General features: G+C 51.4%; 1 protein-coding gene across 2 annotated transcripts; it reads left to right on the forward strand.

The window, feature by feature from the left end:
• Nucleotides 1-3051: 3051 nt before the first annotated feature.
• Siglec1 (sialic acid binding Ig-like lectin 1, sialoadhesin) lies at nucleotides 3052-27334 on the forward strand. Of its 2 annotated transcripts, XM_013010917.1 has the most exons (22): nucleotides 3052-3143; nucleotides 8924-8998; nucleotides 9344-9703; nucleotides 9901-10197; nucleotides 10735-11001; nucleotides 11316-11570; nucleotides 13647-13946; nucleotides 14534-14791; nucleotides 15674-16009; nucleotides 16743-16997; nucleotides 17202-17504; nucleotides 19666-19926; nucleotides 20033-20344; nucleotides 21731-21979; nucleotides 22276-22545; nucleotides 22628-22879; nucleotides 23089-23391; nucleotides 23966-24229; nucleotides 24957-25259; nucleotides 25474-25579; nucleotides 25847-25919; nucleotides 26900-27334. In XM_013010917.1, the coding sequence occupies exons 2-22, from the start codon at nucleotides 8950-8952 to the stop codon at nucleotides 27002-27004; spliced, it is 5178 nt and encodes a 1725-aa protein (XP_012866371.1). In that variant the 5' UTR covers nucleotides 3052-3143; nucleotides 8924-8949; the 3' UTR covers nucleotides 27005-27334. The 2 variants fall into 2 exon arrangements, with proteins under 2 accessions (XP_012866371.1, XP_012866372.1); XM_013010918.1 differs by lacking the exon at nucleotides 3052-3143 and having other exon boundaries at nucleotides 8737-8998; nucleotides 26827-26992.
• The last annotated feature ends 631 nt before the right edge of the window (nucleotides 27335-27965 follow it).

Raw genomic sequence — 27965 nt, forward strand, 5'->3', positions numbered from 1 at the left:
CTGTGGCTCAAGCGGTAGAGTGCTAGCCTTGAGCTGAAGAGCTGAGGGACAGCACCCACGCCCAGAGTTCAGGCCCCACAACCGGACCCAAAAAAAAAAAAAAAAAGAATCTCACAGGCTTTCTTCATTGGGTTGGCTTTGAACTGTCATCCTCAAATCTCAGCCTTCTCAGTAGCTAGGATTACAGAAGTGAGCCACTGGCACCTGCTTGGATGAGACTCATCTCCAATTAATTACCAAAGACGAGAAGTGGAGCAAAGAAGCTCAGGGACAGCACCCAGGCCTTGAGTTCAAGCTTCAGTACTAAGCACTAGCACCCCCCCCTCTTTCAAATCCTTGGGCAGTCAATGCTTATCATCCTATTCCCTTCCCTTCTATTATGGATTAATTCTCTTTTCCTTTTCATCATGGGGATCTCATCAGTGTTGTAGGGGTCAGGACCAGCATCTTGAACTGGAAGGGGGCGGGGATTGCTTTGTCTGCTTTCTGTGTTGCTGGGGATGGAACCCAGGCCTCACCCATTCTTCAGCCCCCTTTGCTGCCAGAATTATGGCAGAGCCATCAGTTACAGAGCTCTTTCCTCATTCTAAGCCTTCAGAAGCTCCTAACAGAGTTCCTTGACTCCCATCTATCCCCAGGCATAGGTCTGTCTCAGTTGCATCACTGTGGGTGGTCCAAGATGCTAAGCCCTGGTCTGAAAGCTGAGGAAGCAGAGGTTTCGGCGCCCTCTAGGGGATGCAGGAGGCTCTGCAGAGATACTGGCAAGGAGGTAGGTATTGTCCTGGAGATGGAGTCTGGAATCTAGGTAGGGTTAAGGAATGAAGAACTTAGGGTCTTGGTTGCTTCATACAAGTGCAGAGTGTCCTTTTTCCCATTCCTCAGGAATACACCCCAATTATTTACCAAGGCACTCTCTCTACAATGACAAGGTGTTAAGACTTTGTGACTAAGTTCTGACTACTAGTATATAACAAGGTGTAGCATGTAATCTAAGGAAATTTAAAGTGGGGAACACAAGCTACATTTTCTCTTCTGCCATTGTGATATATATATATATATATGATATATCATATACATGTATACATATATGTATATATATATGCACAAGGTCCTGAGTTCAAGCCTCAGTATTGGCACACACACACACACACACACACACACACACACACACGCACACACACTAATTTGAGGCCAGTGTGGGCTATAAGGTGAAACCCTGTCTTAACCCCTCTTGCTCTTAAAAAAAAGTAGGTGCCCACACCAATTTTAGAAAAAGGAGACACATTTCTTTTTAGTGATACCACTGTCCTTTGAGGTTGGGTATTTGTAGAAAATTGTTTTGCTTGTTTATTTAGTGCCAATGCCAGGACTTAACTCAGGGCCTCATGCCCTTGCTTAACTTTTTCTGCTCAAGGCTTATAATCCTAGTTACTCAAGAGGCTCAGATATGAGGATCAAGGTTCAAAGCCAGCCAAAAAGCAAAAGAAAAGCCAGCAGAAAAGTCTGTGAAATGCTTACCTCCACTTAACCAGTCAAAATCTGGAAGTGGAGCTGTATCTCAAGGCATAGAGCTCCAGCCTTAAGCAAACTCTCTCTTCCTCTCTCTCCTTCTCTCTCTCTCTCTCAGATAGTGTCAGGCCCTGAGTTCAAGGCCCAGTACTAGCATAAAAACACAACAAAAAAGATCTTGTTCATGCCATGTCCCCTCACATCCATTGGCTATAATAGGTCACATGGCCATGACCAAAATCAATGTATTTCTCCCACTGTAGGGTGGATAAATGGAGTCTATAGAGGATCAGGAATTAGTACCAGCTGGGTGTTGGTAGCTTGTGCCTATAATACTAGTTACTTGGATGGGTGCCGGTGGCTCATGCCTGTAATCTTAGCTACTCAGGAGGCTGAGATCTGAGGATCATATTCAAAGCCAAACCCAGGCAGGAAACTCTATGAGATTCTTATCTCCAATTAACCACCAGGAAACCGGAAGTGGCACTGTGGCTCAAGTGGTAGAGCACTGGCCATGAGCTAAAGCGCTCAGGAACAGTTCCCAGGCCCAGAGTTCAAGCCCCACGACCAAAAATAAAAAATAAAAAACACTAGCTACTCAGGAGACTAACATCTGGAGGTTTGTAGTTGAAGATAAGGCCAGGCCTTAGCCTCCCAAGTGCTGGGATTACAGTCATGAATCGCCATGCTTGGCTGCTGCAAGCTGGGGGAGGCAGGGGGAAGAGGGCTGAGGGTGGAGGACAGGAAGGAAGCAAGAGGAATCAACTGGAGGGATGTCAGCATATTGGGGCCCCTGTATCCCCCACAAAGGGCCTGGTTCTTGGGAGATTCTTAGTTTCCACTCATCAGAGTGGCATAGGGTAGTCTGTAAAGGGCTTGGAGAAGAAATGCTATGTTCTGAGCACCCTGTCTCCTAGTCATATCTCTTTCTCTCTCTCTCTCTCTCTCTCTCATTCTCTCTCTCTCTCCCTCCCTCTTGTTAGCTGTGAGGCTTGAAATTTGGGCCTGGACACTGTCCCTCAACTCTTCAGCTCAAGGTTAGCACTTTACCAGTTGAGCCACAGCACCATTTTCGGCCTTTTCTGTTTATGTGGTGCTGAGGAATTGAACCCAGGGCCTCATGCATGCAAGGCAAGCACTCTACCCCTGAGCCACCTTCCCAGCATCCAGTCAGCTCTCTTGAAGCACTGGCTCCCTCAGTGTCCCAGGCTTCCCTCCAGAGGCTAAGCTGCCCAGAGAGAATGATGTGATTGAGGCTGGTAAAGGGGGTACTTTCACTCCACTTTCCCCTTTGCTCAGGAGGAAGCTTTGGTGAGGCTCACATCCCACTTCTGCTTGCTGGAGTTCCTATGTCTTTCGCCTAGGGACTAAGTCCAGCCCCCTTCCCTCCCTGCTTGGGCTGTTCCTGTCCTGGTGTTGTGCAAGGCTCCCAGCTGCCTCTTGGATCACACTCTGCACAGGGGCAGAAGGGCCAAGGCTTTGGGAAAGAGGAAGCAGCCCCCGAGACTGGATCCTCCTCTCTCAGGGCAGCAGAACCAGAACTAGGAGCCAGCTGCGTGGAGAGCTGAGACCTTCCTTCCTGTTCACCTCTGCCTGGTCTTCCTGCCCTACGATCACTTCCTTCTGTGGAACAGGTACTCCCATCCCAGGCTGGGAGGGGATACCAGAGGGTGTTGGGAACGCTGGGGTAGGGCTGGGGCTGGTGAGTGTCAAGTTGTGAGTGCCAGACCTTCAGCCAACCGAAGCCCAAGCCACAAATCAGAGCTGTATGTGCAACCCAAGCTACTTCATCAACCTAGCTTCTCCTGAACCGGCAACCCGGCCCCAGGCTCAGCCATCAAAACATTATCCCAGCCCACGGGTTACAGCCCAGCCCCTCCCCTCTCCCACCTTTATCACACTGCCACTGTAGTGGCTCCCCACCATTCCCTAATTACCTTCCTCATCCAATCCCAGCCAATCCCTCCACTGGCTGTGACAGTGCACTTCTGCAATCCTAGCATCTTGAGAGAACCGCAGGAATGGAGACCAGCCTCAACAAAGTCAGGGAGTCTGAGTCTCAGTAACAAAAAGAAAAGGGCTGGGGGGTTGGCTCAAGGGTAGAGCACTTAGTATGCTGGAGACCCTTGGTTTAATCAAAAACAAACAAAAACCAGACAAGCCAGGTACTGGTGGCTCACACCTATAACCCTAGCTACTCAGGAGACTGATCTGAGGATCACTGTCCAAAGCCAGTTTGGAGATTTTTTTGGGGGGGGTTCAGTTGTGGAACTCTGGGCCTGGGCGCTGTCCCTCAGCTCTTTAGCTCAAGGCTAGCGCTCTACCACTTGAGCCACAGCACCACTTCCAGCTTTTTTCTTTTTGCGTATGTGCTGCTGAGGAATCGAACCCAGAGCCTCAGGCATGCAAGGCAAGTGTTCTACCACTAAGCCACCTTCCCAGCCCCTGGAGAGATTTTTATGTGAGGATCATGGTTCAAAGCCAGTTGTGAGATTCTTAGATCCAAAAAGTTGGAAGTGGAGCTGTGGCTTGAGTAGTAGAGTGCTAGCCTTGAATGAAAAAGCTCAGAGACAGTGCCCAGGCCCTGAGTTCATGTCCCAGGACTGGCACATACACCCTCCATCCCCACCCCTCACCCCCACAAAACAGATAAATGGATGTTTCATTCATCCTGATCCCAACCCTGTCCCCCTCATCTAAACCCACCTTATCCTAATCATCACCTGCATCTGGGCCCATCGGTCACCCAAGCCCAGCACCCTCCATTCAAGGCAGCCCTGATCCCAGCCTGAGTTCAATTCCAAATGCAACCTACCATCTCCAGTGGACCTGGGCTAGCCCTAATCTTTCCCTACTCTAATCCAATCCACTGGGCTTTGTTCCTCATTACTTCAGCTGAAAGCATTTAGATCCAGGTAAGGAGTAAAATGTTAAGATGTCTACTGCTCTGGTAGAAGCTGGGGTCTTTACGGATAGATCCCATAGCTTGCCAAATGAGCACAAAGCAGTTTGGGGGTTTCCCTCTGGAAGACTATGGGAACTGCCTATCTGTACCCTGACTTCCTATCTTTGGGCCAGAGCCCTCCAGCTGGCCTCATCACCCTTGTCCTTCATTCTCCAGCCTGATAGGGAAGTTGGGAGAAGCCCTGGTATCAGGAAACAGAAACTGAATCCTGAGCCCCCCCCCCCCAGGAAGCTGACTGGTCCTCCCTCCCCCTGAGACGTGGCCTCTGGGATCAAAGATCAGGGCCATGGGGGCCCAACATGCTCTTGTGTATGTGCTGGGACACTTGTTCTCACATACAGAGCAGACCTAACCCGGCCTGACTCAGCACATGCCAGTTCCAGGAGTGGGGATTGAAAGCTCTGTCTCCAGAACCCTTAGGATTTGGAGACACAAGGATGAAAGAAATGTTCAGAACTCCCAGATAGGAGGCGATGTGGTCCAAAAGAGTCATTGTTCAAGGAAGGGACTGTTTTAGGTTCTCAGTGGTAAGTGTCCTTCCGAATACACAAGACCCCCCCCCTCTTTCCCCAGGACTGGATGCAATCCTCTACCACCAGGGGGCGCTGGACACTAGGCCCACCAAGCCCACTCCAAGCCCACAGGCCCCCTGCCCTCTGCACCAGGTGTTCACACAGGACAAGATAGCCTTTCTTGAGGTTGTCCCTGCGCCTTCTTTTTTTTCCAGTTCCATGGGCTGAGCTTGGTCTTTGAGGGAGAACAGGATGAGCCAATATGCTGGGCTCCAGTGGGACCCACCCTTGTAGCGTTAGGACTGGGTTTGGCAGAGGTGACATCTAGAGGCGACATCATAGGGCTTCTAGAAAGCTGCTCTCACATGCTCACTCGGGTGGGGGAGGGCTCCAACGTCCAAATCCTTTACATCCTCCCATGAGATTCAGCATTGCTCTTTCCTGCACCCCCCAAATAAGATGTCTCTGGACGCAGAGAAGCTAGCCCTGACACTGCCTATCTGGGTGTCTGACGGTCTGCCTTTCCTCACAGTGACCAGCTTGAGCCAGTCTTAAGCAGCCAAAGGCTTGGTGTGGAGGCTGTGGGTGCTGGAGCAGTCCTCTGAGAGGTTGGGGTCCCCTGGGGGCATAGTGCTTCCTGTCCTGAATAGACACTAGGCTGGGACCCCTTCAAGGATGTCCCCTCTGCCTTCTGCGCTGGGTCAGACGCAGTCGGGCATCCTGAGGGCATCTCAGGCCCCGTCCAGACCCAGGTCTCAGCTCAGTCTTCCTAGGTGTGCCCGCTGGTAGCTAGCAGTCAGCCACACCCAGGCCATGGCACGGATGGGCTGAGGGGTGAGGGGATGTCATGAGTTTCCTGTCCCAGCTTCCAGCCTCCCCCCCCCCTCCTGCCTCTCTGCCAAGTCAGCAGACCCAGGGGAGGATTGCAAAGCTAGCAACCTGTGTGTGTGTGTGTGTGTTAATATGAAGTTTGCTGTTTTAATTGAACAATTCAGTGGCATTCAGTATATTCACAATGTTGTATAGCCATCACTAACTGTCTTTTTTTTCAGAATGTTTTTTATTTGTATGGTGCTTGGGCTAAACCCAGGACCTCGTACATGCTAGGCAAGTATTATGTCTCTTGAGCCAATGCCCCTAATCCTTCTAGAATATTTTCACCAGCCACATTAGAGATTCTGTACCCATTCAGTATTAACTTTCCCTTCCTCCTCCCCACATCTCTGGTAATCTCTATTCCGTGTCTGTCTCTAGGCATTTGTGTATTCTAGATATTTTGTGTAAGTGAAACTATACTGTATTTGCTCTTTTGTGTCTGACTGATTTCATACAACATAATGTTTTCCATGCCTTCCTGTAGTAGAAGAAATACCAGAATTTCATTATTTTTTTCCCCACATGTGAATCTATTCTGCACTCTATCCATAGACCACATTGTGTTTAACCATTCTTCCATCAATGCTCACTTAAGCTGTTTTCCATCTTTTGGCTGTTTTCATAACTGCTGTGGACAGTGTTTGTCTGAGTCCCTGTCTTCAATACTCTTCTATCTATCTATCTGTCTGTCTGTCTGTCTGTCTATCCATCCCTAGGAGTGTATATATATATATATATATATATATATATTATATAAATCCTGATTCTGTGTTGACTTTTTGAGGTACTTCAAACTGATTTCCACAGTAGTGGCCCCATTTTACATTTATAATTTGGACCCATTTCTGTTATCCTGTTGAGTGTTCTCCCCAGCAGAAGCACTCTATGGCACAGGGCATACCTTCTTCTCCCCCCCCCCATCAGTCGTGGGGCTTGAACTCTGGACCTTGGGCACTGTCCCTGAGCTCTTTAGCTCAAGGCAAGCGTTCTACCACTTGAGCCACAGCACCACTTCCGGCTTTTTCTGTTTATGTGGTGCTGAGCAATAGAACCCAGTGCATGCGAGGCAAGCACTCTACCCCTGAGCCACCTTCCCAGCCACAGGGCCTACCTTCTTATGTACAGTAGACAGTAGGCACTTAATTTATGCCTCCAATATCTCGAGCACCCCTTAGGGGAAGGGAGCAGGGGAGGGGAAAGGAGAGGAGAGGTCCATCATAGAAATAGGATGCCCATCATAGAAACTTAAAAAGGAGTGCTATTCTTATCTACCCACCCAGCTAGGTGATGTGGGTTTACCATTAGCTGGGTCTGGTGACTGAAGCCACATGTCTGAGGGCCCACTGCCCTTTGCACTGATCCTTACCCTCCCATGACCTCTACTATGCTTGTACATGCTGTGGAGAGAATATGCTAAGCCTTCTAAAGCAGGCTTGTTTATCCATCTGGTTTTGCAGTTATCTGTTTTGTTTTTAGGAAAAGCCCCTGAGATGTTCAGAAGTTCTCTATGGGGAGGGAACTTCTTCAATCCCTTGTTGAAACTTGATCTTACTCAAGTTACCTTCAATTTGGATTTAATATTTAATTTACATGCTGACCGTCAGAGAAAAGTGGATACCTACAATTGTGGGTTTCTTCCCTCTAGATTGCTGACTTGACCTGGAAAGGATTTAAATGGGCCAACCTTTTGGAATAAGCTTTTGAGTGAGCCTGTGTTTTACCCATATGGACCAAGATGCTTCCTGCTCCTTTGTGTTTGTGGGATGTGCATTGGGCCACTTCCCTGCTCCTACTCTAACCCCCTGCGGGACCACACCCCACTCTCACCCATTGAATGTCTGGGGGACTCAGTGCTATGGTGGGCCACATCTCTTGGATCCTTAGTCCTCTGAAGTGGCTGTTCACTGTGCTAGGGAGAAAGCAGATACAGAGAGACCATAGGGACTCCTATGGGAGAGTTGCAGCCCAGAGTCCATGTAAGCTGCACCTTGAAGGCTAAACAAGGCTTCAGTCAGCAAAGTTTGTTGTGGAGACAGAGCTGGCAACTGGGATAGGCAGGACTGCCCGGGGGTGGCGGCTCAGGAAGGAGCAAGAGGCAAGAAATGGGGGCTTTTCATGCTCCTTTCTTTTGGTAAATTTTTATTGTTATTATAAAGGTGATGCACAGAGGGATTACAGTTACATACACCAGGTACAGAGTGCATTTCTTTTTGGACAAGGTCATCCCTTCCCTCACTCTCTCCCAGTTTTTCCGTTCCATCTCACCCACAAGTTGTATAGCTCATTTTCAACATAGTGACTAGTGAGTACCACGGCTGCATTTGTTCACCCCTTGTCCCTCCATTTCTGTGCCTCCCTTTACGCTCCCAAAGACATATAAATGAACAAACAACAAAAAGAAAGGGAAATAGAAACAACCAAAGAGAAAAAAACTTCAGTTTCCATTTCCTGGAGTTCATCTCGATAAATGAGATGTTGTATGGTCAGATGCACATAGGCATTGTGTCATTCTCTTCCTCACTTAAGGCCTTTCACATTTCATAAGCAATAGGGAATGGGTGGGGAGGACTCTTTAAGATAACATTTTGTTAAGTTCAGTTCAATCCTGTTATGGCTGGAAAGGCTGGTGACAGGAAGATAAATGTCAAACAAGAAGTTACCATGTTTACTGGGCACCCTGGACTAAGTCACCCAGCCTTTCTGGGCTCAGCACTGTTGGTTTAGGTGGTAGGAAGGGGGCCAGGGTAGAGGGAGGAAGAGAGACACAGCTGTTCCCTGTCCCTGGTGGGAAAGCAGAACTTGGGGGTGGGGCCAAGGCATACTGTAGCCACCACACCAAGTGAGAACATTTCTGGGCACAGCCTGAGCCAGGACTGTGGGTTCCTGATCCTCGCTGGTGGCTGGCTACAAGTCTTTGGGAGCCCTGGCCTCTCACTGGGTCAGCCAGCATAGCGGTTGGGAGACCCAGAGCTGAGCTTTGAGAGACTGTGGGGCTGGAGCGCCCTGAGGTGTTCCAAGGAGCTTTCTAGGTGCTCAGCAGCTCTGTGTACCACCTTCTTAGGCATCAGAACCAGCCAAGAGCCTGCTATGCGCTTCCTGATCTGCCTGTTCCTCTTGGCCACCGTCTTCCCTCCAGGTGAGCTGGGGGGCCTAGTGTCCCCCCTACAGGGCCTCAGAGGCCCAGCCCTGCAGGCTGGACTATATATCTAGGTCAGCTTTGGCTGCTGAAGTCAAGGGAGGGCACAGGGGAGCCTTGGCAGGGAGCTGAGCAGGGGGCCAAGCTCTCAGTGTCACTCTGCCAAGCCTCTGAGCAATTCCCAGGCAAGGGCCCCACCCCACCTTTTCCCCCCGGTACTGAGAAGGAGGCTGTGCTAGCCTCACTGTGAAGACAAGTACAGGGTTTGGGGGTTCACATGGGGTACCTTTCCTAGGGTTCTGTGTTGTGTCATCTTCTTCTCTGCCCTTGTCCCACCCTTCCCAGGCCAGACCTCCTGGGGTATCGCCAGTCCCGAACGAGTGCAAGGTGTGAAGGGCTCTTGCCTGCTCATCCCCTGTGTCTTCACCTTCCCGTCTGACCTGGAGGTGCCTCATGGCATTAAGGCCATCTGGTACTTTGACTACACGGCAAAGAAGCAGGTGGTGAGCCACTCGGCGAACCCAGAGCTGGTGGAAGCCCGCTTCCGTGGCCGTGCTCGGCTGCTGTGGAACCCCAGTCACAAAATGTGCAACCTGTTGCTGACTGACCTGCAGCCGGAGGACTCAGGCACCTACAGTTTCCGCTTTGAGATCACCGAGACCAACAGCTGGTCAGATAAAAAAGGCACCTTAGTCACAGTGACTGGTGAGGAGGGGGGACCCCTTACCCCCTGATACTCATCCCTGGCTCCTAGCTCTAGCCTCTGGCCTTGTACCAGCCCTGTTTTACCTTCCCCATCACCCAAGTGGGGCTGGTGGTAAAACACAGCAAGACCCTGGGTACAACTCAAGAGATGTCGGGTGTGAAATGCTCTCCTGATTCGTTCCTGTCTTTGTCCTCAGATGAGCCCAGTGTGCCCACCATTGCATCCCCAGTAGAGCTGCAGGAGGGCATGCAGGTGACCTTCAACTGCTCCACGCCCTTCGTGTGCCCTCACGAGCAAAACAGCCTGCTGTGGCAAGGCCAGGACCCCACTCGCTCTGCCACCTCCAGCCACGAGGATCTCGAGCCCACTGGTGTTAGCCAGATGCAAACCCTCTACATGACCCTGTCTTGGCAGGACCACGGCCGGAGGCTGAGCTGCCAACTCTCTCTTGCCAAGAGCACGAGTCAGAGCGAGGTTCACCTTCGTGTGCAGTGTGAGTGTCGGGGGACTCACACCGCATTTCTGAGGAGCTGTTCCAGGATCTGAAGGGGCCTCTTAGAGGCCAGGTTGGACAGAAGAGAAGGGGATACAAAGGGCCTCAAATAGAAACTACCAAGTAGCTTTGGGGATCAGGAGTTACAAGCTGGCTAACTCTTCTGAGGGGTAACTGGACATTGCCTCTGGCCTGTTCTGTGGCTGTTCCTTTACCAACAGCTAAGATAGGCCACTAAAGCAAGCAGTGTGGCACCTGTGTTCTTACCTGTGCAATTCACCTCTGAGTAGAACAGACGTAACAGACAAGGTCATGACGTAGAAAGTCATAGAAGGCGGTGTAAACTGGACACTAGGCCAAGCATCACCTTGGCAAAGCAGTGGAGAAGGAAGCGGGCAGAAGTGCATTGTGGGAGGGGAGGATGCTGGGAATTGGTGCTTTCTCTAAGTGGCCTTCCTTAGAGCAGAGTTTTGAAAGAGCGGTATGCCACCCCTACCCTTCCTGGCACCTTACTTGGCACCCTTTGATGCCTTGCAGATGCTCCCAGGGGTGTGGAGATCCTCCTCAGTCCCTTGGGGCAGAACATCCTTCCAGGTGATCTGGTCACACTCACCTGCCAAGTCAACAGCAGCTACCCTGCTGTCAGTTCCGTGCAGTGGTTCAAGGACGGGGAGCTGCTCAAAGCCGATGGTCGTGTGCTACAGTTGTCCCAGGCAGCCTGGAGTGATTCTGGGGTCTACACCTGCCAAGCAGGGAACAGTGTGGGCTCTTTGATCTCACCGCCGGTCAGCCTCCACGTTTTCAGTGAGTCCAGGTGAAGCTGGATCTAGACAGAGTTGTGAGGTGGGGTCCAGGTCTCTGGGGCTGAGGGAGACCAGAGGCTGGTGTGGTCCAGTAATCTCTGGGATGTGCAACCGATGACAGTTTATCCTGTAGGGGGAGCTATCAGAAGGAACCAGTAAGTGGGACAAGGAGACTCCCCGAGCTCTGCTGTCTTATGGGCTGTGTGTGGAGGGGGGTGCAGTGGGGTCTGCAGAGATTGGTTAGTGGCCACCTGGGACTCTGAGGAGTTGGGGCTGGAGGTCAGCTGGGAGCCCAGTGTACTCTGTGCCTTGCAGCCGCCGAGGTCACGGTGAGCCCTGCCGGTCCCATCCTGGAGAACCAGACAGTGACGCTGGCCTGTAACACACCCAAAGAGGCACCCAGTGAGCTTCGCTACAACTGGTACAAGAACAATATCCTGCTGGCGGGCATCCACAGCCCCACCTTGCAGCTGCACAAGGCCACCAGGACTGACAGCGGCTTCTACGTCTGTGAGGTGCAGAATGCCCAGGGCAGCGAGCGCTCCGGCCCTGTCAGTGTGGTAGTCAGATGTAAGTGGCCAGTCTCCAGTGCACCTGTCACTTGTCAGTCAGAGATCCCATGGGAAGGCCAGGGTCCCTGGCATACAAGCTTCAAGGCCACTCAACCCAGATGAGGATTTTGTAGCTAGGTGGCCTGAACTCACATCCCAGGTTTGCCCACTTGAGCAAGGCTTTGACCTCCGTGAAAGTGAGGAAAGTTAGTTTCCTCCTACTTTAAAAAATAGTTTAGCCGGCCGCCAGTGACTCCTGCCTGTAATCTTAACTACTCAGGAGACTGAGATCTGAGGATCACGGTTCAAAGCCAGCCTGAGAAGGAAAGTCTGTGAGACTCTTATCTCCAATAAACCACTAGAAAACTGGAAATGGCACTGTGGCTCAAGCAGTAGAGTGCTCACCTTGAGCTGAAGAGCTGAGGGACAGTGCCCAAGCCCAGAGTTCAAGCTCCACGACCGACCAAAAAAAAAAATAGTTTATGCCAGGTGCTTGTGGATCTATACCTTGTAATCCCAGCTATTCAGGAGGCTGAGATTTGAGAATCACAGTTTAAAGCCAACCCAGGCGGAAAAGTCCTTGAGACTCTTCTCTCTAATTAACCAGCAAAAAGCTAGAAGTGGAGCTGTGGCTCAGTGGTACAGTGCCAGTCTTTAGCAAAAAAGCTAAGGGACAGCACCAAGTCCCTGAGTTCATGCCCCCATACTGGCACAAAAAATAGTTTATTTGAAAACAGCTTCAAACTTATGAAAAGCTGCAAGTATAGAACAAACATTAAGTACTTTTTTGTGATACAGAGTTTGAACTCAGGGTCTTGTGCTTACTAGGTTTGCTTGATCAGCTGTTGCTCTTACTTGAGCCATGTTACCAGCCCAGCTCTTTGCTGCTTATTCTAGAAATTAAGTCTCTCATAGTTTTCTGCTCTCTGTGCCTGTGCTGGATAGAGATTAAAGTCAGGACCTTGTGCTCTTGGTCAGCTTTTCCACTCAAGGATGGCATTCTCCCACTTGAGCCACACCTTACTTCCTGCTTTTTGCTGATTAATTGGAGATAAGAGTCTCTCCAATTTTCTAACCATGCTGGTTTTGAACCTTGATCCTCAGATCTCAGCCTCTTTTTTTGCAGAGGTGGGGGGAGAGTTGGCTTGAAGTCTGGGCCTGGGTGCTGCCCCTCAGCACTTCAGCTCAAGGGTAGGGCTCTACCACTTGAGCCACAGAGACACTTCTGGTTTTCTGGTGGTTTATTGGAGATAAAAGTCTCACAGAGCTGGGCGCCGGTGGCTCATGCCTGTAATCCTAGCTATTCAGGAGGCTGAGATCTGAGGATCACAGTTCAAAGCCAGCCTGGGCAGGAAAGTCCGTGAGAGTCTTATCACCATTAAATCACTAGAAAACTGGAAATGACGTTGTGGCTTAAGCAGTAGAGCACTCATTGTGAGCTGAAGAGCACAGGGACAGCACCCAAGCCCAGAGTTCAAGCCCCACGACCAAGGGGGAAAAAAAGAGTCTCATGGACTTTTCCTGCCCAGGCTGGCTTTGAACTGTGATCCTCAGATCTCAGCCTCCTGAGTAGCTAGGATTATAAGCATGAGCCACCACTACCCAGCTGTCCTGTCTCTTCCTTTTCTTATCATGTCTCTATAGAATAGTTCCTTTCCTTATCTTTCATGATGTCGAGACTTGGAGTCAGGCCTCCCTTTGCATTTTCTGAGACTGTGCATTTAGACTGGCAGGGTGTATGGCACTGTATTTGCCTCAGTTCTCTCAGGGAATATGGGGAGACATACAGGGTCAATTTGTCTTATGGTCCCTCTGATCCTTGCTTATGGTGCTGTCTGCAGCCCAATCCCAACCATATCTCTAATCTTAAAATGGGCCCTGACCCTCACAGGCAGGCTGATCATGAAGATTGGCAGAGCCAGCAGAGTGACTTGTCCAGCCTAGGGGCTAGAGTGTATTTGGCTAGTATTCAGGGACTGCTGGGATTGTTCACTGTCCCAGGACATTGTGGTTCAAAAGGATACAGGATCATAGACTAATGGGGGTGCAAGAAGGTTCTACTGGAGAGTCACAGGTCCACTTCTGGTCCCCACAGACCCACCCCACACCCCAGATTTGACTGCCTTTCTGGAGACAAAGGCTGGGCTTGTGGGGATTCTGCATTGCTCAGTGGCCAGTGAGCCTGTGGCTACCCTAGAGCTGTCACACGGGGACCTCATCCTGGCCTCCAGCTCTGGGAAGAATGATTACAGCCCACGCTTCAGCATCATCTTGGCTCCCAACTCCCTGCACCTGGAGATACAAGACTTGCAGCCAGCGGACAGTGGGCAGTATAAGTGCTCAGCCAACAACTCCCTTGGAAATGCCACCTCCTCCCTGGATTTCTTCGCCAATGGTAACATGGGCACAGGCTGCAGGGAGTGAGTGGAGGGAGGCCCAGGAAAAGCGTTCCCAGGAAAAGCGTTCCATATAGGAGTCTAGAGGACTCAGCTAAGAGGTTTAACTAGTTGCTAGGTCACATCAAAGTTCCTCAGAAGTTCCTAGAAACCAAAGCAAAAATGGAAATATTATTCTTTTTTGCACATACTCTGACACTGAACTTAAAAGGCCCTTCGTAAACAGTGTTTATTTGACATTTATTAAGCTTTTGGTGCAGGTTCTGTGCCTGGAGTTAGATGTGGGAAGCAAACTAGAGAAGCAGAGTCCAGAATCTCTGCTGTCAGTACAAACTTTACACTTAGCTAGCTAGTAAATCAAACCAGGCTGGGGATACAGGGCTGGGCTGTGGCCCAGTGTCCTTCTGGGCTGTGTTATAGTACATCTGGGTTGGCATTCTGGGCCATGCCCCCCTGATCTAGCACAATGCCCATATCTCAATAGTCAGGTGGGGAGAAGAGACTCCTAGAGGGCTTCTTGTAACAGGCAGCATGAAGAATGGGTAACAGCCTCACCCGCACCTCCTCCTTTCTCCCTGTCCCCCAGAGGCCCGCCTCCTCATCAGCCCAGCAACCCAGGTGGAAGAAGGGCAAGCGGTGACTCTAACCTGCAAGAGCGGCCTGACCCCGACACCCAACACTCGCTTCTCCTGGTACCTGAATGGAGCCTTGCTTTTCGAGGGAATCAGCAACAGCCTTCTGCTCCCTGAGACCTCCAGCATCGATGCTGGCTCCTACCACTGCAGGACCCAAGATGGCCACAGCACCAGCGACCCGTCCCGGCCTGTGGTCCTCACTGTGCTTTGTGAGCAGCCTAGCCACTGTCTGCCGTGGGGAGGGTCAGCCCACTGGGGCCACCAGCCACCCCACCTCCACCCTACTCCTGCCCTGGGCTCCATTTCAGGGAGGTAGTCATAGGCCTGGCCACTGTAGACTTCAAGTTGGGGGATGATACCCAGGCCTCTTCTACATCTTCATGTCTTGCCTTCAATTGCAGCCCCATTGACCCTGGTGTTAAACCCAGAACAAGAATGATTTTCTAGCTGGGACAAAGGCCTCCTCATACTCCCACATCCAAGATGTCTTTCTGCGTGGTCCAGGATGCTATAGGACAGCATATGCCTATACTCCTTGGCTGAGCCTTCCTGGGCTCCCAAACTCCAAGGCAGAAGCCCCAGCATGGAGACAGTCAGTCCCTTGGCATCCTGCCAAGAGTGGGTGCTTCCTGTTAGTGCTCAGGGCATGTTGAAACCCAGATCTCCCCTGGCAGGGGTGAGCAGGGCAGTGTCCCTGAGTTTCCAGGTGTCAGAGTGAGATTATGCAGGGCTTTGGTTGCTGGCTTATCTCAGAAAGCTCTGAAAAGAGACTGTTGTAGGTATCATGTAGCTCCGCAGGAGCAGGGCGGCTCAGGAGTAGGTGAGACTTTGGCAAGGTGGCCATGAGCCACTATAGAGCCTTTGTCCCAGCTAGAAAAGAATTCTTGTTCTGGGAAGACTCAGTTTGACACCAGGATGCAGCTTAGTGAGCTGCATGAGCTACCCTCATAGTCTGGTTGGTCTTATGCAATGCTCAACCTGCACAGCTGTTTGTGGCTACTCTGGGGACGTACCTGTGTCCAGTGTGCTCTGGAGTAGAGCCAGGAGGGCCCTGTCAGAGGCCCCAGGATAAATATTCATGCTCTTCACAGATGCCCCACGGCAGCCCATTTTCACTGCTCAACTGGATCTTGATGCCTCTGGAATGGATGCTGGTCGGCCAGGCCTCCTCTTGTGCCGTGTGAAAAGCGATCCCCCAGCCCAGCTACAGCTACTGCACAAGGGCCATGTTGTGGCCACTTCTCTGCCATTGAACAGCAGCTGCAGCCCACTTGGAGGCTGCTCCGAGCGCATAAAGGTCACCAAAGCCCCCAACTTGCTGCGCATGGAGATTCACAACCCAGTGCTGGAGGATGAGGGAGAGTACCTGTGCGAGGCCAGCAACACTCTGGGCAAAGCCTCCGTCTCAGCCACATTTGATGCTCAGGGTAAGGGCGAGGGGCAGAGGTGGGTGGATGGAGGCAGTGGTTAGAGCTCCAGACTAGGCGGAACCCCCCACTCCAAGAGAGGTTGATCAGGCCAAAACCATCTGTGCCAAAAGTGGGAGGAGGCAGAGCTGGCTTCAGTGACAGGTCCTGGGAGTCTTATTATCCCTCACCCCCCATTGAGGAGTCTCAAAGCTACGATCGAGGGTGAGAGGATTGGCTCAAGTGGTAGAACACCAAATCTCCAGTCATTCCAGATTCAGTTTTCCATCTGGGACAGGCTGAGCTCTGATGACAGCACAGTAGGTCATCTTTCTACCTTGTTCTTTTTCCTGGGGTTTGAACTCAGCCTGGGCACTGTCCCTGAGCTTCTTTTGCTCAAGGCTAGCACTCTACCACTTGAGCCACAGCACCACTTCTGGCTTTTTCTGTTTATGTGGTACTGAGGAATGGAACCCAGGGCTTCATGCATGCTAGGCAAGCACTCTACCACTGAGCCACCCTCCCAGCCCTTTCTCCCTTTTTTGTGACCTTCAACCTCCAGCCCTTCATCCCCCAGTGTTAATCTTTTATAGGCTGTGAGCTTGGTTGTTTCTCTCCCACCCCAAAAGCACCCCAGGAGATGTTCTTCCCAACCTCCTGGCTGGGAGGCTGGGGGCTCTGACCCCAAGGTAGGGCATGGTGGTCAAATACAGGCTTGTGTCTATGCGGTAAATGTGTGCTGCCTGCTCTCCAGCTACTCGCCTGCTCATCACACCGTCAGCCACTCTTCAGGAGGGTGCAGAGGCCAACCTGACCTGCAGCGTGAACCGGGAAACCCCTGTCAGCTCTGCCAATTTCTCCTGGTTCCGGAATGGGGCGCTGTGGGCCCAGGGTCCCCTGGAGACCATGAGGCTGAGACCCGTGGCCAGGACTGATGCTGCCATCTACACCTGTTGCCTCCTCGAGGATGGTGCCCAGCTCTCTGCTGCAGTGGTGCTGAGTGTGCACTGTGGGTGCTGGGCAAGGGCAGGCTTGGGGACCTGGGAGCCAGCAGGGCTGAGGTTGGAGGCAAGTGCTTGGCCTGGGCATGCCAGGGTAGGCTCATGACGTGTGAGTAGCAGGGAGGTGGAATGGGGAAGACTGTGTGGCAGCCTGAACGCAGTGAATTTGATTGGAATTGTCTGAGCCTCCTTTCCCCACTCTGTTCCTGCAGATCCCCCAGATCCTCCAAAGCTCTCTGCCCTCCTGGATGTGGGCCAGGGCCACGTGGCAGTGTTTGTCTGCACTGTGGACAGTAGTCCTGTGGCTCACTTGTCCCTGTTCCATGAGGGGCACCTCCTGGCCACCAGCCTGAGACACCAGCACCCATCCCACAGCAGGCTCCAGCCCAAGGTCACTGCCAACGCCCTGCAGCTAGAGGTCCGGCAGCTGGGCCTGGAGGACTCAGGAAGCTACCGCTGCGAAGCCAAAAATGTTTTCGGATCAGCCAATGCCTCGCTTTTCTTTAAGGTCCGAGGTGAGTGTCAATCCTCCAGTGATGGGGTACACCCATGCATGTGTGTGTGGGGGGTCCTTGACTAGACTATAGGCTGTAGATTTTGTGTAGAAATGCAAGTCTCTTGTAGGTAGGATTAGGGGACAGTTTGTGTCCAGCCAGCAAAGGCCTCCTTTTGCCTCTACTGCATACGTTTCACTCAAAATAAGTGAAGCAGCCATGAGGAGGCAGTGGCAGCTATGTAAGGTAATTTGCTTCATTGAAGCACTTTCTGGCCCAACTGTTTGTGTGTGTGTGTGTGTGTGTGTGTGTGTGTGTGTGTGTGCGCGCGCGCCAGTTCTGGGACTTAAACTCAGGGCTTCTCAATCTCACTTGGCTTTTTCATTTGAGGCTGGCACTCTACCACTTGAACCACAGCTCTACTCTGGCATTTCACTGATTAATTGGAGATAAGAGTCTCACAGACTTTTCTGCCAGGGTTGGCTTCAAACCATAACCCTCAGATCTCAGCCTCCTAAGTAGCTAGGATTATAGGCATGAGCCACCAGCCCCTAAACACAATTTATTATTATTATTCCACTATTTATTTTGTAATGTAATTTTGTTACATAGTATAAAATCAAGATATGGCTGGGTGCTGGTGGCTCACATCTGTAATCCTAGCTACTTAGGAGGCTGAGATCTGAGGATCACAGTTCAAAACTAGTTCAGGCAGGAAAGTCTGTGAAACTCTTATCTCAATTAACTACCAAAAAGCTGAAAGTGGAGCTGTGGCTCAAGTGTTAGAACACTAGCCTTGAGCATAAAGGCTCAGGGACAGCACCTACGCACTGAGTTCAAGCCTCAGGACCAGCTCACACAAAAAGATCAACATATGTGTGTTATACACATATATTCCTCTCCTTTATTTTTTTTGTCAGTCATGGGGCTTGATATCAGAGTCTGAGCTTTTTTGCTCAAGGCTAGCACCCTACCACTTTTAACCACAGCTCCACTTCTGGTTTTCCAGTGGTTAATTGGAGATAAGAGTCTCATAGCCTTTCCTGCCTGAGCTGGCTTTGAACCTCGATCCTCAGATCTCAGCCTCCTGAGTATTTAGGGTTATAGGCATGAGCAACCAGCATCCAGGTGACACATATATACTTACATATGTCATATTTTATTCATTATAGACTAATATTTATTTTATACATATGTACTATATATACTATATATACACACATACATACATACGTACATACATACATACATACATGTTCTCTATAAAAATTCTCTTTAAGAAAACCAGACATGATGAACATGCCTGCTATCCCAGCACACTCCAGGCTGAGTCAAGGCCAGGTATTGTGGCTCATGCCTGTAATTTCATCTACTCAGAGGCATAATTAGGAGGATCACAATCTTCCTATGTTGCCTGAGCAACAGAATGAGTATAAGACCAGCGTGGGATCTATAACAAGACCTTGTTTCACATAGACAGAAATATATATCCTTCTTCCATAATGAAAAGCAGCAGTAATTTTTGAACAGTGACTTTAGGCCTTGATTGGATGTATGCTTTCTTATTTATTGTATTTATTTTCCAGGCAGAAAAACTGAGAGTCAGAGACTTAGAAGCTTGCTTGTGAGCACTGGACTAGCCTGCTTCTGATGCCAGGCTGGCCTGGACTCTGAGTCACTATCCAGTTGTCCCTCCTCTTCTCTCCCCTGCCCTGCCCTCCTCCATTTACCTGTGCCTCAGTACCTGGACTCCTGTAACCTGGAGCCTGGGTACAGGGTTGCTGAGAGGGCTGGACAGAACTTAAGGCTCCTCAGCTACCATCTTCCCTAAGCTATCAGCTACATGCTGAGTGCAGTTCACAGCCATCAGGACAACCAACACTTGTCAGGATCTCAGCACATGGGTGAGGGGCCTGGCGCTGATTGGGCTTGCAGAGCCCATAAGCCTGGTGCCCAGGAGGCTCACCCTCCCGCAAGGCAGTGTGATTGACAGTGCCACATGGAAACTCCAGGTGGTGAGTGATCAGGGCCATGTGAGCAAGTGGAGCAGGTGAAGCAGAGACACGTGGGGCTTCAGGATGCCCTGGTAGTGCATAGAGAGGGGAAGCTGTGGCTCCTAGACACAGTCTTCTGTGGCACACACTGCCTCAGATGCTCATCTGCCCCCACTTCCTCCCTGCAGAAGCCTGGGTCCAGGTCTCACCATCACTGGAGCTCCAGGAGGGCCAGGATGTGGTCCTACGCTGCCAGGTGCCCATGGAGGTCCCTGATGGGACCTCATACCAGTGGTATCAGAATGGCTACCTCCTCCAGGAACATACTTCAGCCACGCTCCGGATTGCAGCCATAGCTCCCAAGCAAACTGGGGCCTACCATTGTCAAGTTCAAGTCCCAGGTGCAGCCACCCCCAGCTTGGCCGCTCCTGTCAGCCTCCATGTGTCCTGTAAGGGGGTGTTTCTCAGCCTCGTGTTGGGGAAGGGAGGCATTCCCTGGTCCTGGGCTCTGCCTGTGTGACTGGCCAAGCCCTGATCACTCCCTTCCCCATGCAGACTCGCCACGCCATGCCACGCTTACAACCCTGCTGGCTACAGGCCCCGGACGGCGGAGCATCCTTCTGTGCACTGTGGCCAGTGATCCCCCATCCCAGCTTCGGCTGCTCCATGGTGACCGCCTGGTAGCCTCCACCCTCCAGGGTGTTGTGGAACTTGCAAACACCTCTTCCCAGCTGCAAGCAGTGGTGTCCCACAACCAGTTGCGTCTGGATATGGAGTTCACAGGGCTGGAGGATGAGGGCATCTACACCTGCGAAGCCACCAACAGCCTGGGCCAGACCTCAGCTTCGGTTAACTTTGATGTCCAGGGTGAGTGAGTGAGTGAGTGTGTGTGTGTGTGTGTGTGTGTGTGTGTGTGTGTGTGTGTGTGTGTGTGTCCTGGAGAGGAGAACAGGTGGGAGAAGGCTCTAGAAGCCTTTTAGGGAACATAAAGACAATCTCCATTCTCACACTGCCCCAAGGACCATATTCTCTGACTTGAATTGTCGAAGGGCTCCTTTTCTTTCTTTTTTCTTTTGTCAGTCATGGGGCTTGAACTTGGAGCCTGGATGCTGTTCCTGAGCTCTTTTGCTCAAGTCTAGCACCCTACCACTTTGAGCCATCGCACCACTTCTGGTTTTCTGGTAGTTAATTGGAGATGAGTCTCAGTCTTTCCTGCCTGGGCTGGCTTTGAACCTCAATCCTCAGATCTCAGTCTCCTGAGTAGCTAGGATTACAGGTTTGAGCCACCAGTGCCTGTCCTCTCTTCTTTTTTTCACTCCTCTCTTCTCCTCTCCTTTTTCTCCTCTCTTCTCTTCTCCTCTTCTCTCTTCTCCTCTCTCTCCTCCCCTCACTTCCCCTCCCTTTTCTCCTGTCTTTCATGCTGATACCAGGGCTTGAACTTAGGGCCTTGAGCTTTCAGTTTGCTTTTCCATTCATTCACAGCTAGTGTGCTACCACTTGAGCCATATCTCCAATCTGGCAATTTTGTTGGTTAATTGGAGATAAGTCTGAGAGACTTAATTTTTGGAGGGAGGTGAGGGCCGGGCTGGCTTTAAATCACTGTTCTCACAATAGGATTACAGGCCTGAGCCACCAGTGCCTGGTTGGAAGGGCCTTTTTCCAACACAGAGTTTTCCAGGAATGCTCAGTAGATAAAGTGAATCAGAAAGAGCACCTTAAGGAGAAGGCTTTGTTTCCCTTCCCCCAGGGTTATGGAGGAGATCCGTGCTGTCTAGGTCTCCCTGGGACTGCCATTTCCCTGTGACCTCTGAGCTCCTTGTATGTGTATGTATGTTGGTCCTGAGCTTGAACTCAGGGCCTGGGCACTGTCCCTGAGCTTTTATGCTCAAGGCTAATGCTCTGCCAGTGAGCGTGGCCTCAGGCTCTTCATGCAGTGGCTGCTCATTCGAGAACCACGTGGCCACAGCTCCACTTTGGCTTTTTTTTGTAGTTAAATGGAAATAAGTCTTACAGACTTTCCTGCCCAGTCTGGCTTCAAACCACGATCCTTAGCTCTCAGCTTCTTAAGTAGCTAGGATTACAGGTTTGAGCCACCAGTGCCCAGCTTTCTGAGTTCCTTTTATAGAGGTCTCCTGAAGCTCACAGATCTCCAGGGACTCAGCAGCAGGGGTGACTGTCCCGCATTAAGACAGGGGGTGATTTACACTGCCTCAGCATCCTCGCTGACATCCCTGCGCCTTCCTTCTTCCCTAGCCGTGAGTGTGCAGGTGTGGCCCAATGCCACTGTGCAGGAGGGGAAGGAGGTGGCTTTGGTCTGCCATGTCTGGACGAATGAGGAAGCCCGTCTCACCTACACATGGTACCGCGATGGGCAGGAATGCCAAGGTGCTCACTCTGCCCAGCTCAACGTCACGGTCAAGAATGCCACCTCTTATTACTGTGGTGCAAGTCTCCCTGGCCAGGCACCCCGCCTCTCCAGACCTGTCACCCTGAATGTCCTCTGTGAGTCTGTCTGTGTGCAGGGGTGGGAGTGGAAGGGATGATGGCAGTTCACAGGGATCAGCATATGGCGCAGCACTCACTACCTGTCCAGCCGATGGCACCATGGACAAGGGGTATTCGAGCTGGAGGAAGAGGGGAATAAGTCCATTCCTGGCAGAGTAGCAACATCTCAGATTGGACTATATGGGGTCCTTGGGTTGGGGAACCAGGACCCTCATCTGTCCCAGTGTCACCTGAAAACTAGCCTCCTGGAGGCTGCCATCTGAGCTCTTCTGGTGTCTCCTGGGCCTCTACAGATGCACCCCGTAGACTGCACCTGACCTACCTCCTGGACAGCCAGGGACAGCAGCTGGTCCTGATACTGTGCACTGTGGATAGCCGCCCACCTGCGCAGCTGACCCTCAGTCATGCAGGCCAGCTCGTGGCCTCCTCATCCGCAACCTCTGTCCCCAACACCCTGCGCTTGGAACTTCGGGAGCCAAGACCCAGTGACGAAGGGCTCTACAGCTGCTCCGCCCGCAGCCTTCTGGGCCAGGCCAATACGTCTCTGGAGCTGCGGCTAGAGGGTGACCTGGGGCTAATACCACAGGGGAGGGAGTCATCTGTATGTGTGACTGGGCCCAGCTGACTCTGACCCCCTCGGTACAGGTGTGCAGGTGAAGCTAGCTCCGTCTGCTACAGTGCCTGAGGGGACCCCTGTCACAGTGACCTGTGAAGACCCCACTGCCCGTGCACCCACCCTCTATACTTGGTACCACAATGGCCGCTGGCTGCAGGAAGGGCCAGCCACCTCACTCCAGTTCCCTGTGGCCACACGGGCTCAGGCTGGCTCCTACTCTTGCCAGGTTCAGGATGCTCAGGGTACCCGCAGCTCTCGGCCAGTTGCCCTGCAAGTCCTATGTGAGCAGGGGATCCTTGACTGGGGGTGCAGGATGAGGGTGGAGGAAGTGCTACCAGGCTCTGGGTGAGGGGGGGGGTAAGGGGATGCAGTGGGCTCAGGAATGGGCCCTTGGGGGAAGAAGGACTCACTAACATCCGCTGGGTGAACAGTGGGTCGGTCATACAAGATACTTTGGAAGGACTCATCTCTGTCATTCTGCCCCGCCCAGATGCCCCTCGGGACGCTGTCCTGTCCTCCTTCTGGGACTCAAGGGCCAGACTCATGGCCGTGGTACAGTGCACTGTGGACAGTGAGCCACCCGCTGAGTTGACTCTGTCCCACAATGGCAAGGTGTTAGCCACCAGCAGTGAGCTACACGGCTCAACATCGGAGATGGGCCTTGTCCAGGTGGCCCGCAATGCCCTGCGTCTGCAGCTACAAGATGTACCGGCTGGTGATGATGACACCTATGTGTGTACAGCCCAGAATTCACTGGGCTCCGTCAGCACCACCCAGCAGCTACGAGCAGAAGGTGAGTGAGGGAAGAAGAAGGGATCTAGAGTTTAGAGTTGGGGTGCTGTCCCTGTATTGGGCTGGGACTCCCAATACAGCGAGCTATCTAGCCTGAAAGGATACAAGCAGCCCTGCCTAACTAGTATAATCTGATGGAAGGGGCCACACAGTCTGAGGGGGGGGGAGGCATGGCTTGACTCTTAGAGACCTTCTTTTGAGGGAGAGGGAAGTGTCATAATATCTAAGGCACAAATATTCTGGAGGGGAGACCTACCCTGCTTTCACAGAGCCCAATCAGTACAGAGACAGACCTGCCCTGAGAAAGACAATTCTACTCTGGGAGGCCAGACTGAGGGCAAGATGAAGCTTCACCCATCAGATTGCCTGCTATGTCAAGAAAGACACATCCTGTCCAGAGAGCTCCCCCACCTCCACCCCGTGCATGAAAGAAATCCATGCTCTCTCCTCAGCAGTCAAAGGGGACACACAGTCCCATCTTGGAGAATCCAGACAGCAAGATAAATTGAGATCTCCACTACACACAGAGGCAGGACCACCCAGCCTTAACCACCTGCCTGTCCTTTTGTCTGCAGGTGTGCATGTGGTGGCCGAGCCAGGCCTGCACGTGCCAGAGGGTGCAGCTCTGAATCTAAGCTGCTGCCTCCTTGGTGGCCCCAGGTTAGTTGGCAACTCCACCTTCACATGGTTCTGGAATGGACAGCCACTGCATGTAGAGCCTGTGGCCACGCTCACCTTCACCCATGTGGCCCGTGCCCAGGCTGGGCTGTACCACTGCAGGGTTGAGCTCTCTGCCAGAATGGTTGCCACCTCTGTTCCAGTCATGCTCCGGGTGCTGTGTGAGTATGCCCCCGCCCCTGCTGCCACTCTGCAGCAGATTCCCCCTATCTCTATCTCTACCTCAGCCCTTCCTTCTCTTCTGCCTTCATGGAGCAGGGGTTTCACAGGTGTGGATTGTTGGGTTGGAATCCTGCTGTACCACCAACTGGTTCTATATGCTCTTATGTATCTGTGTCTTCATTTCCCCACGTTTAAAATGGGTGATAAGTCAGCTCCCTCCTTCTGGAGTTGTATAGGATGTACAGTTGTATAGCACGCTGAGTGGCACACTGTAGGCTTTCACCATCTTGGGTCTCTCAAGTACCTATTTATCCCCAAACTCTCAGTTCTGTGGATCAGAAATTTGAGATGGACTTTAGATGGGCAGTTCTTCTACTAGTGTCACCTTCTGTGGCTGCAGTTGTCCAGTGGCTTCATTGGGCATGGCCGGTATGATTACTTCTACCCTTGTAGCTGTGGTTGGGTCACAAGTGCTCAACAGGCTTGCCTGGGTGTCCCAGAAGGTAGAATCTCCAGGGAGCAGAAGAGCAGTTGCAAGGCTTCTGGAGGCTTAGCTCTTAAGTCCCACAAAGTTGCTTCTGCCTTCAAAATGAGTCAAACTCAAAGAGGGAGGAAATGGGCTCCATCTCTTAACCAGAGGCCCAGCTAAGTCACCTGTGCTGGGTGTCACCAGGAGGGAAGGATTTGTGATCATTTTCTGCATCTGGCATTCTCTTCCCCCCACAGACCCTCCCAAGATGCCTACAATGACTGTGTTTGTGGAGCCTGAGGGTGGCCTCCAGGGCATCTTGGATTGCAGTGTGGACAGTGAGCCCCCTGCCAGCCTGACCCTCCACCTGGGCAATCGACTAGTAGCCTCCAGCCAGCCCCAGGATGCTCTTGCTGAGCCACACATCCACGTGTTAGCCTCCCCTAATGTCCTTAGGGTGAACATTGAGGAGCTGAGCCCCAGTGACCAGGGAGACTATGTGTGCTCTGCCTCCAACACCCTGGGCTCCACCTCTGCCTCTGCCTACTTTGGCACCAGAGGTGAGAAAGAGCTTCATCTCCCCAGCCATTCTGCACAAAGATCCAATGTCTGCCTTCCCTGTGCTAGTCTAAACTGATTGCACAGGGAAGAGAGAGGGGGTTGGGGAAATGAAGGGAAAGAATAGATGTCATCTTGGGTGGCTTACCTTGTGGAGGAGCATCAGGGGTTTGGAGTCTTGGCTGCCCCCCCCTGAGCATCTTTTGCACGTTCCAGCTGCTCGCCGGCTGCATCTGTTCCAGCAGCTGGTCTGGGTCCTGGGATTCCTGGTGAGCTTCCTGGGCCTGCTGCTGGGCCTGGGGGCCTGCTACACCTGGAGGAGGTAGGTCCAAAGAGTCTATTTCCTCTAACATCTTCCCCTCCCATAAAGAACCTTTCTCCTAGGAAATTCACAGCCCATTCCCTGTAAATTTCAAAAATCTTTCCAGACTGGGCCCTACACCCAGCTTTCTGTATCTTTCTTCTCTCCTTCACAGGGCTCCTCCTGACCTGTGTAATGGGCAGCCTGGGGCCAGCACATGGGAAGGGAAGGGGAGTGGTGGAGTGGGTGGTCAGGAGTGGGGGCCTGAATCCACTCTTGCCTATACAGAGGAAGGCGTTCTCACAAGAGTGACATGAAAGAGAACTCACTGGAGATGCCTTCTCAGAAAGAAACCATGCAGGTATCTGGCATACACCCGCTCTTGTCCATACTATACCCAACTAATCTGTAGTCCCTGGCTGCTGTTGCTAGCTAGGGACTGAATGGAGCCTTGGATAAGGGGAGGTAGTGGTGTAATACTAGGATCCAGGACCTCTTCAAGAGATGGGGGCAACTAAACTCAAGAATAGTCACATGTTTACCGGGGTACCTGATGACTCATATGGACTTTCTAGTCCTAGCAGAATCAAGTCACTCCCACTTTCAAGTCACATTTTCTGATTTCTTTACCTTCCTCTATCTATCTATCTATCTATCTATCTATCTATCTATCTATCTATCTATCTATCTAGCAGTAGTAGGGTTTGAACTCAGAGCCTCATGCTTGCTAGATAGTCCTCTCCCATTGAGCCATGCCTCTAGCCCCTTTTTTGCTTTAGTTGTTAGGGTCTTGCATTTTGTTTGTTTAGGGCTGGCCTAGGATCATGATCCCCCTACCCATGACTTTCACTGAGCTGGAATCACAAGTGTGCCACCAGGCCCAGCTTATTTGTGTGAGATGGAGTCTCCCTAACTCTTTGTCTAGAACTGACTTCAAACCATGATTGTCTAAATCTCTGTCTCCCAAGTAGCTAAGGTTAGAGACATGAGTCACGGTGCCCAGCCTCACAAGCTTTTGTTTTGAGATTTTCCTTCCACATTCCTGTCCAGCCTGGGCAGGGGTAAAAATCTGGTTCTGGTTCCTCTTCCCTGAGATGCTCCTCTTCTGCAGATGAGTGACCTGGTGGGTTAGGGTCTGAGCCACAGTGTCAGCCAGGTGCATTCCCATCAATCTCTTGGAATCCATACCCAGGGCGACAGGGGTTTATGGAGGGCATCTACCTTTGCACCCCAAGTCCTCGAGTAACCAGAGTTTTCTTTGTGGGAAGCTCCTTGATCCTGACACAGCTTCGTCCTGTACGTTGCCCTGAGCTCACCAGTGACCTTACCTACCTTCAGGAGGAGGAAGTTGCTGATGCCTGTGACCAATCAGACACTGTGAAGAAGGCAGCACTGGATCCTGCCAACCTCTGCAGAAACAGAGTTGTGACATCTAATTTTCTATGACCTGCCTCTGAGCCTCTTGACCCACAGAAAAATGGGAGGAGGGTTTGACTCCTCAGGACCCTAAAAAAAACTGAGTTGATCATGTGGCCCACTCCTCTCTCTTTCCTCTGGAGCTCCTCTCTACCTCCAGTTCTCTTCCAAGGGAGGCCCTGTCCCTTCAGAGCTTTCTCCTCAGAACTTTCTATGAATGGTATGATACTGTATGCATAGCAACTGTGGGAAATGGTTTGGCAAGATCTATCAAGGCTAAATACTCTTCCCAGGGTCCCCAAAGGACTCCCCTGGGTATTTACTGAGGAAAAATAAAGTCTCATGCCACTGTGAAACTTACACTAGAATGTTCACAGCATTGCTCTGCATCATCATGGCCAGAAACTGGAAACAATAAGCACACACGATCACAATGGAATAGCTGTGCTCATGGGACAGAACTGAACAGCAACAATGAGCTCCACTGCAGATGAGGACCTGAGGTTCAGTGACAGAAACCAGCTGCAAAGTGCACAGACTGCATGATCTCATTCCTGTGAAATTCAAGGATAGGCAAAGCTAAGCAGTGGGATAGAAGTCAAAGTAACAGTAATGTGTAAGGAAAATGATTGGAAGGGGCCACAAGGACTTTTACAGGCAAGGATGGCACTGATTAGGCCATATGGGCATGTTCACTTGGGGAAAATTCATTGAGAGGCTCACTTTCTTGGATATATATTATTATATTTCAGTTAGAAAGTTTAAAACAAACAAAATCTGCTGGGTACTGGTAGCTAAACTTGTGATCCTAGCTACTCTGGAGGCTAAGATCTGAGGATCACAGTTCCAAGCCAGCCCGGGGAAGGAATGGCTGTGAGACTCTTAGCTCCAACTAACCACCAGAAAACCAGAAGCAGTACTGTGGCTCAAATTGTAGAGTGCTAACCTTGAGCAGAAGAGATCAGGGACAGCGTACAGGCCCTGAGTTCAA

This window comes from Dipodomys ordii, unplaced genomic scaffold (assembly GCF_000151885.1).
Source record: "Dipodomys ordii isolate 6190 unplaced genomic scaffold, Dord_2.0 Scaffold13, whole genome shotgun sequence".
Taxonomy (NCBI): domain Eukaryota; kingdom Metazoa; phylum Chordata; class Mammalia; order Rodentia; family Heteromyidae; genus Dipodomys; species Dipodomys ordii.

What these genes read in the sequence shown, in the direction of transcription:
- Siglec1 (XM_013010917.1), top strand. Translation starts at nt 8,950, where the DNA reads ATGCGCTTCCTGATCTGCCTGTTCCTCTTGGCCACCGTCTTCCCTCCA. An exon ending in AGTGGTGCTGAGTGTGCACT is followed by an intron (nt 16,998 to 17,201) that starts GTGGGTGCTGGG and finishes CTGTTCCTGCAG; the next exon opens with ATCCCCCAGATCCTCCAAAG. An exon ending in GCTTTTCTTTAAGGTCCGAG is followed by an intron (nt 17,505 to 19,665) that starts GTGAGTGTCAAT and finishes TCCTCCCTGCAG; the next exon opens with AAGCCTGGGTCCAGGTCTCA.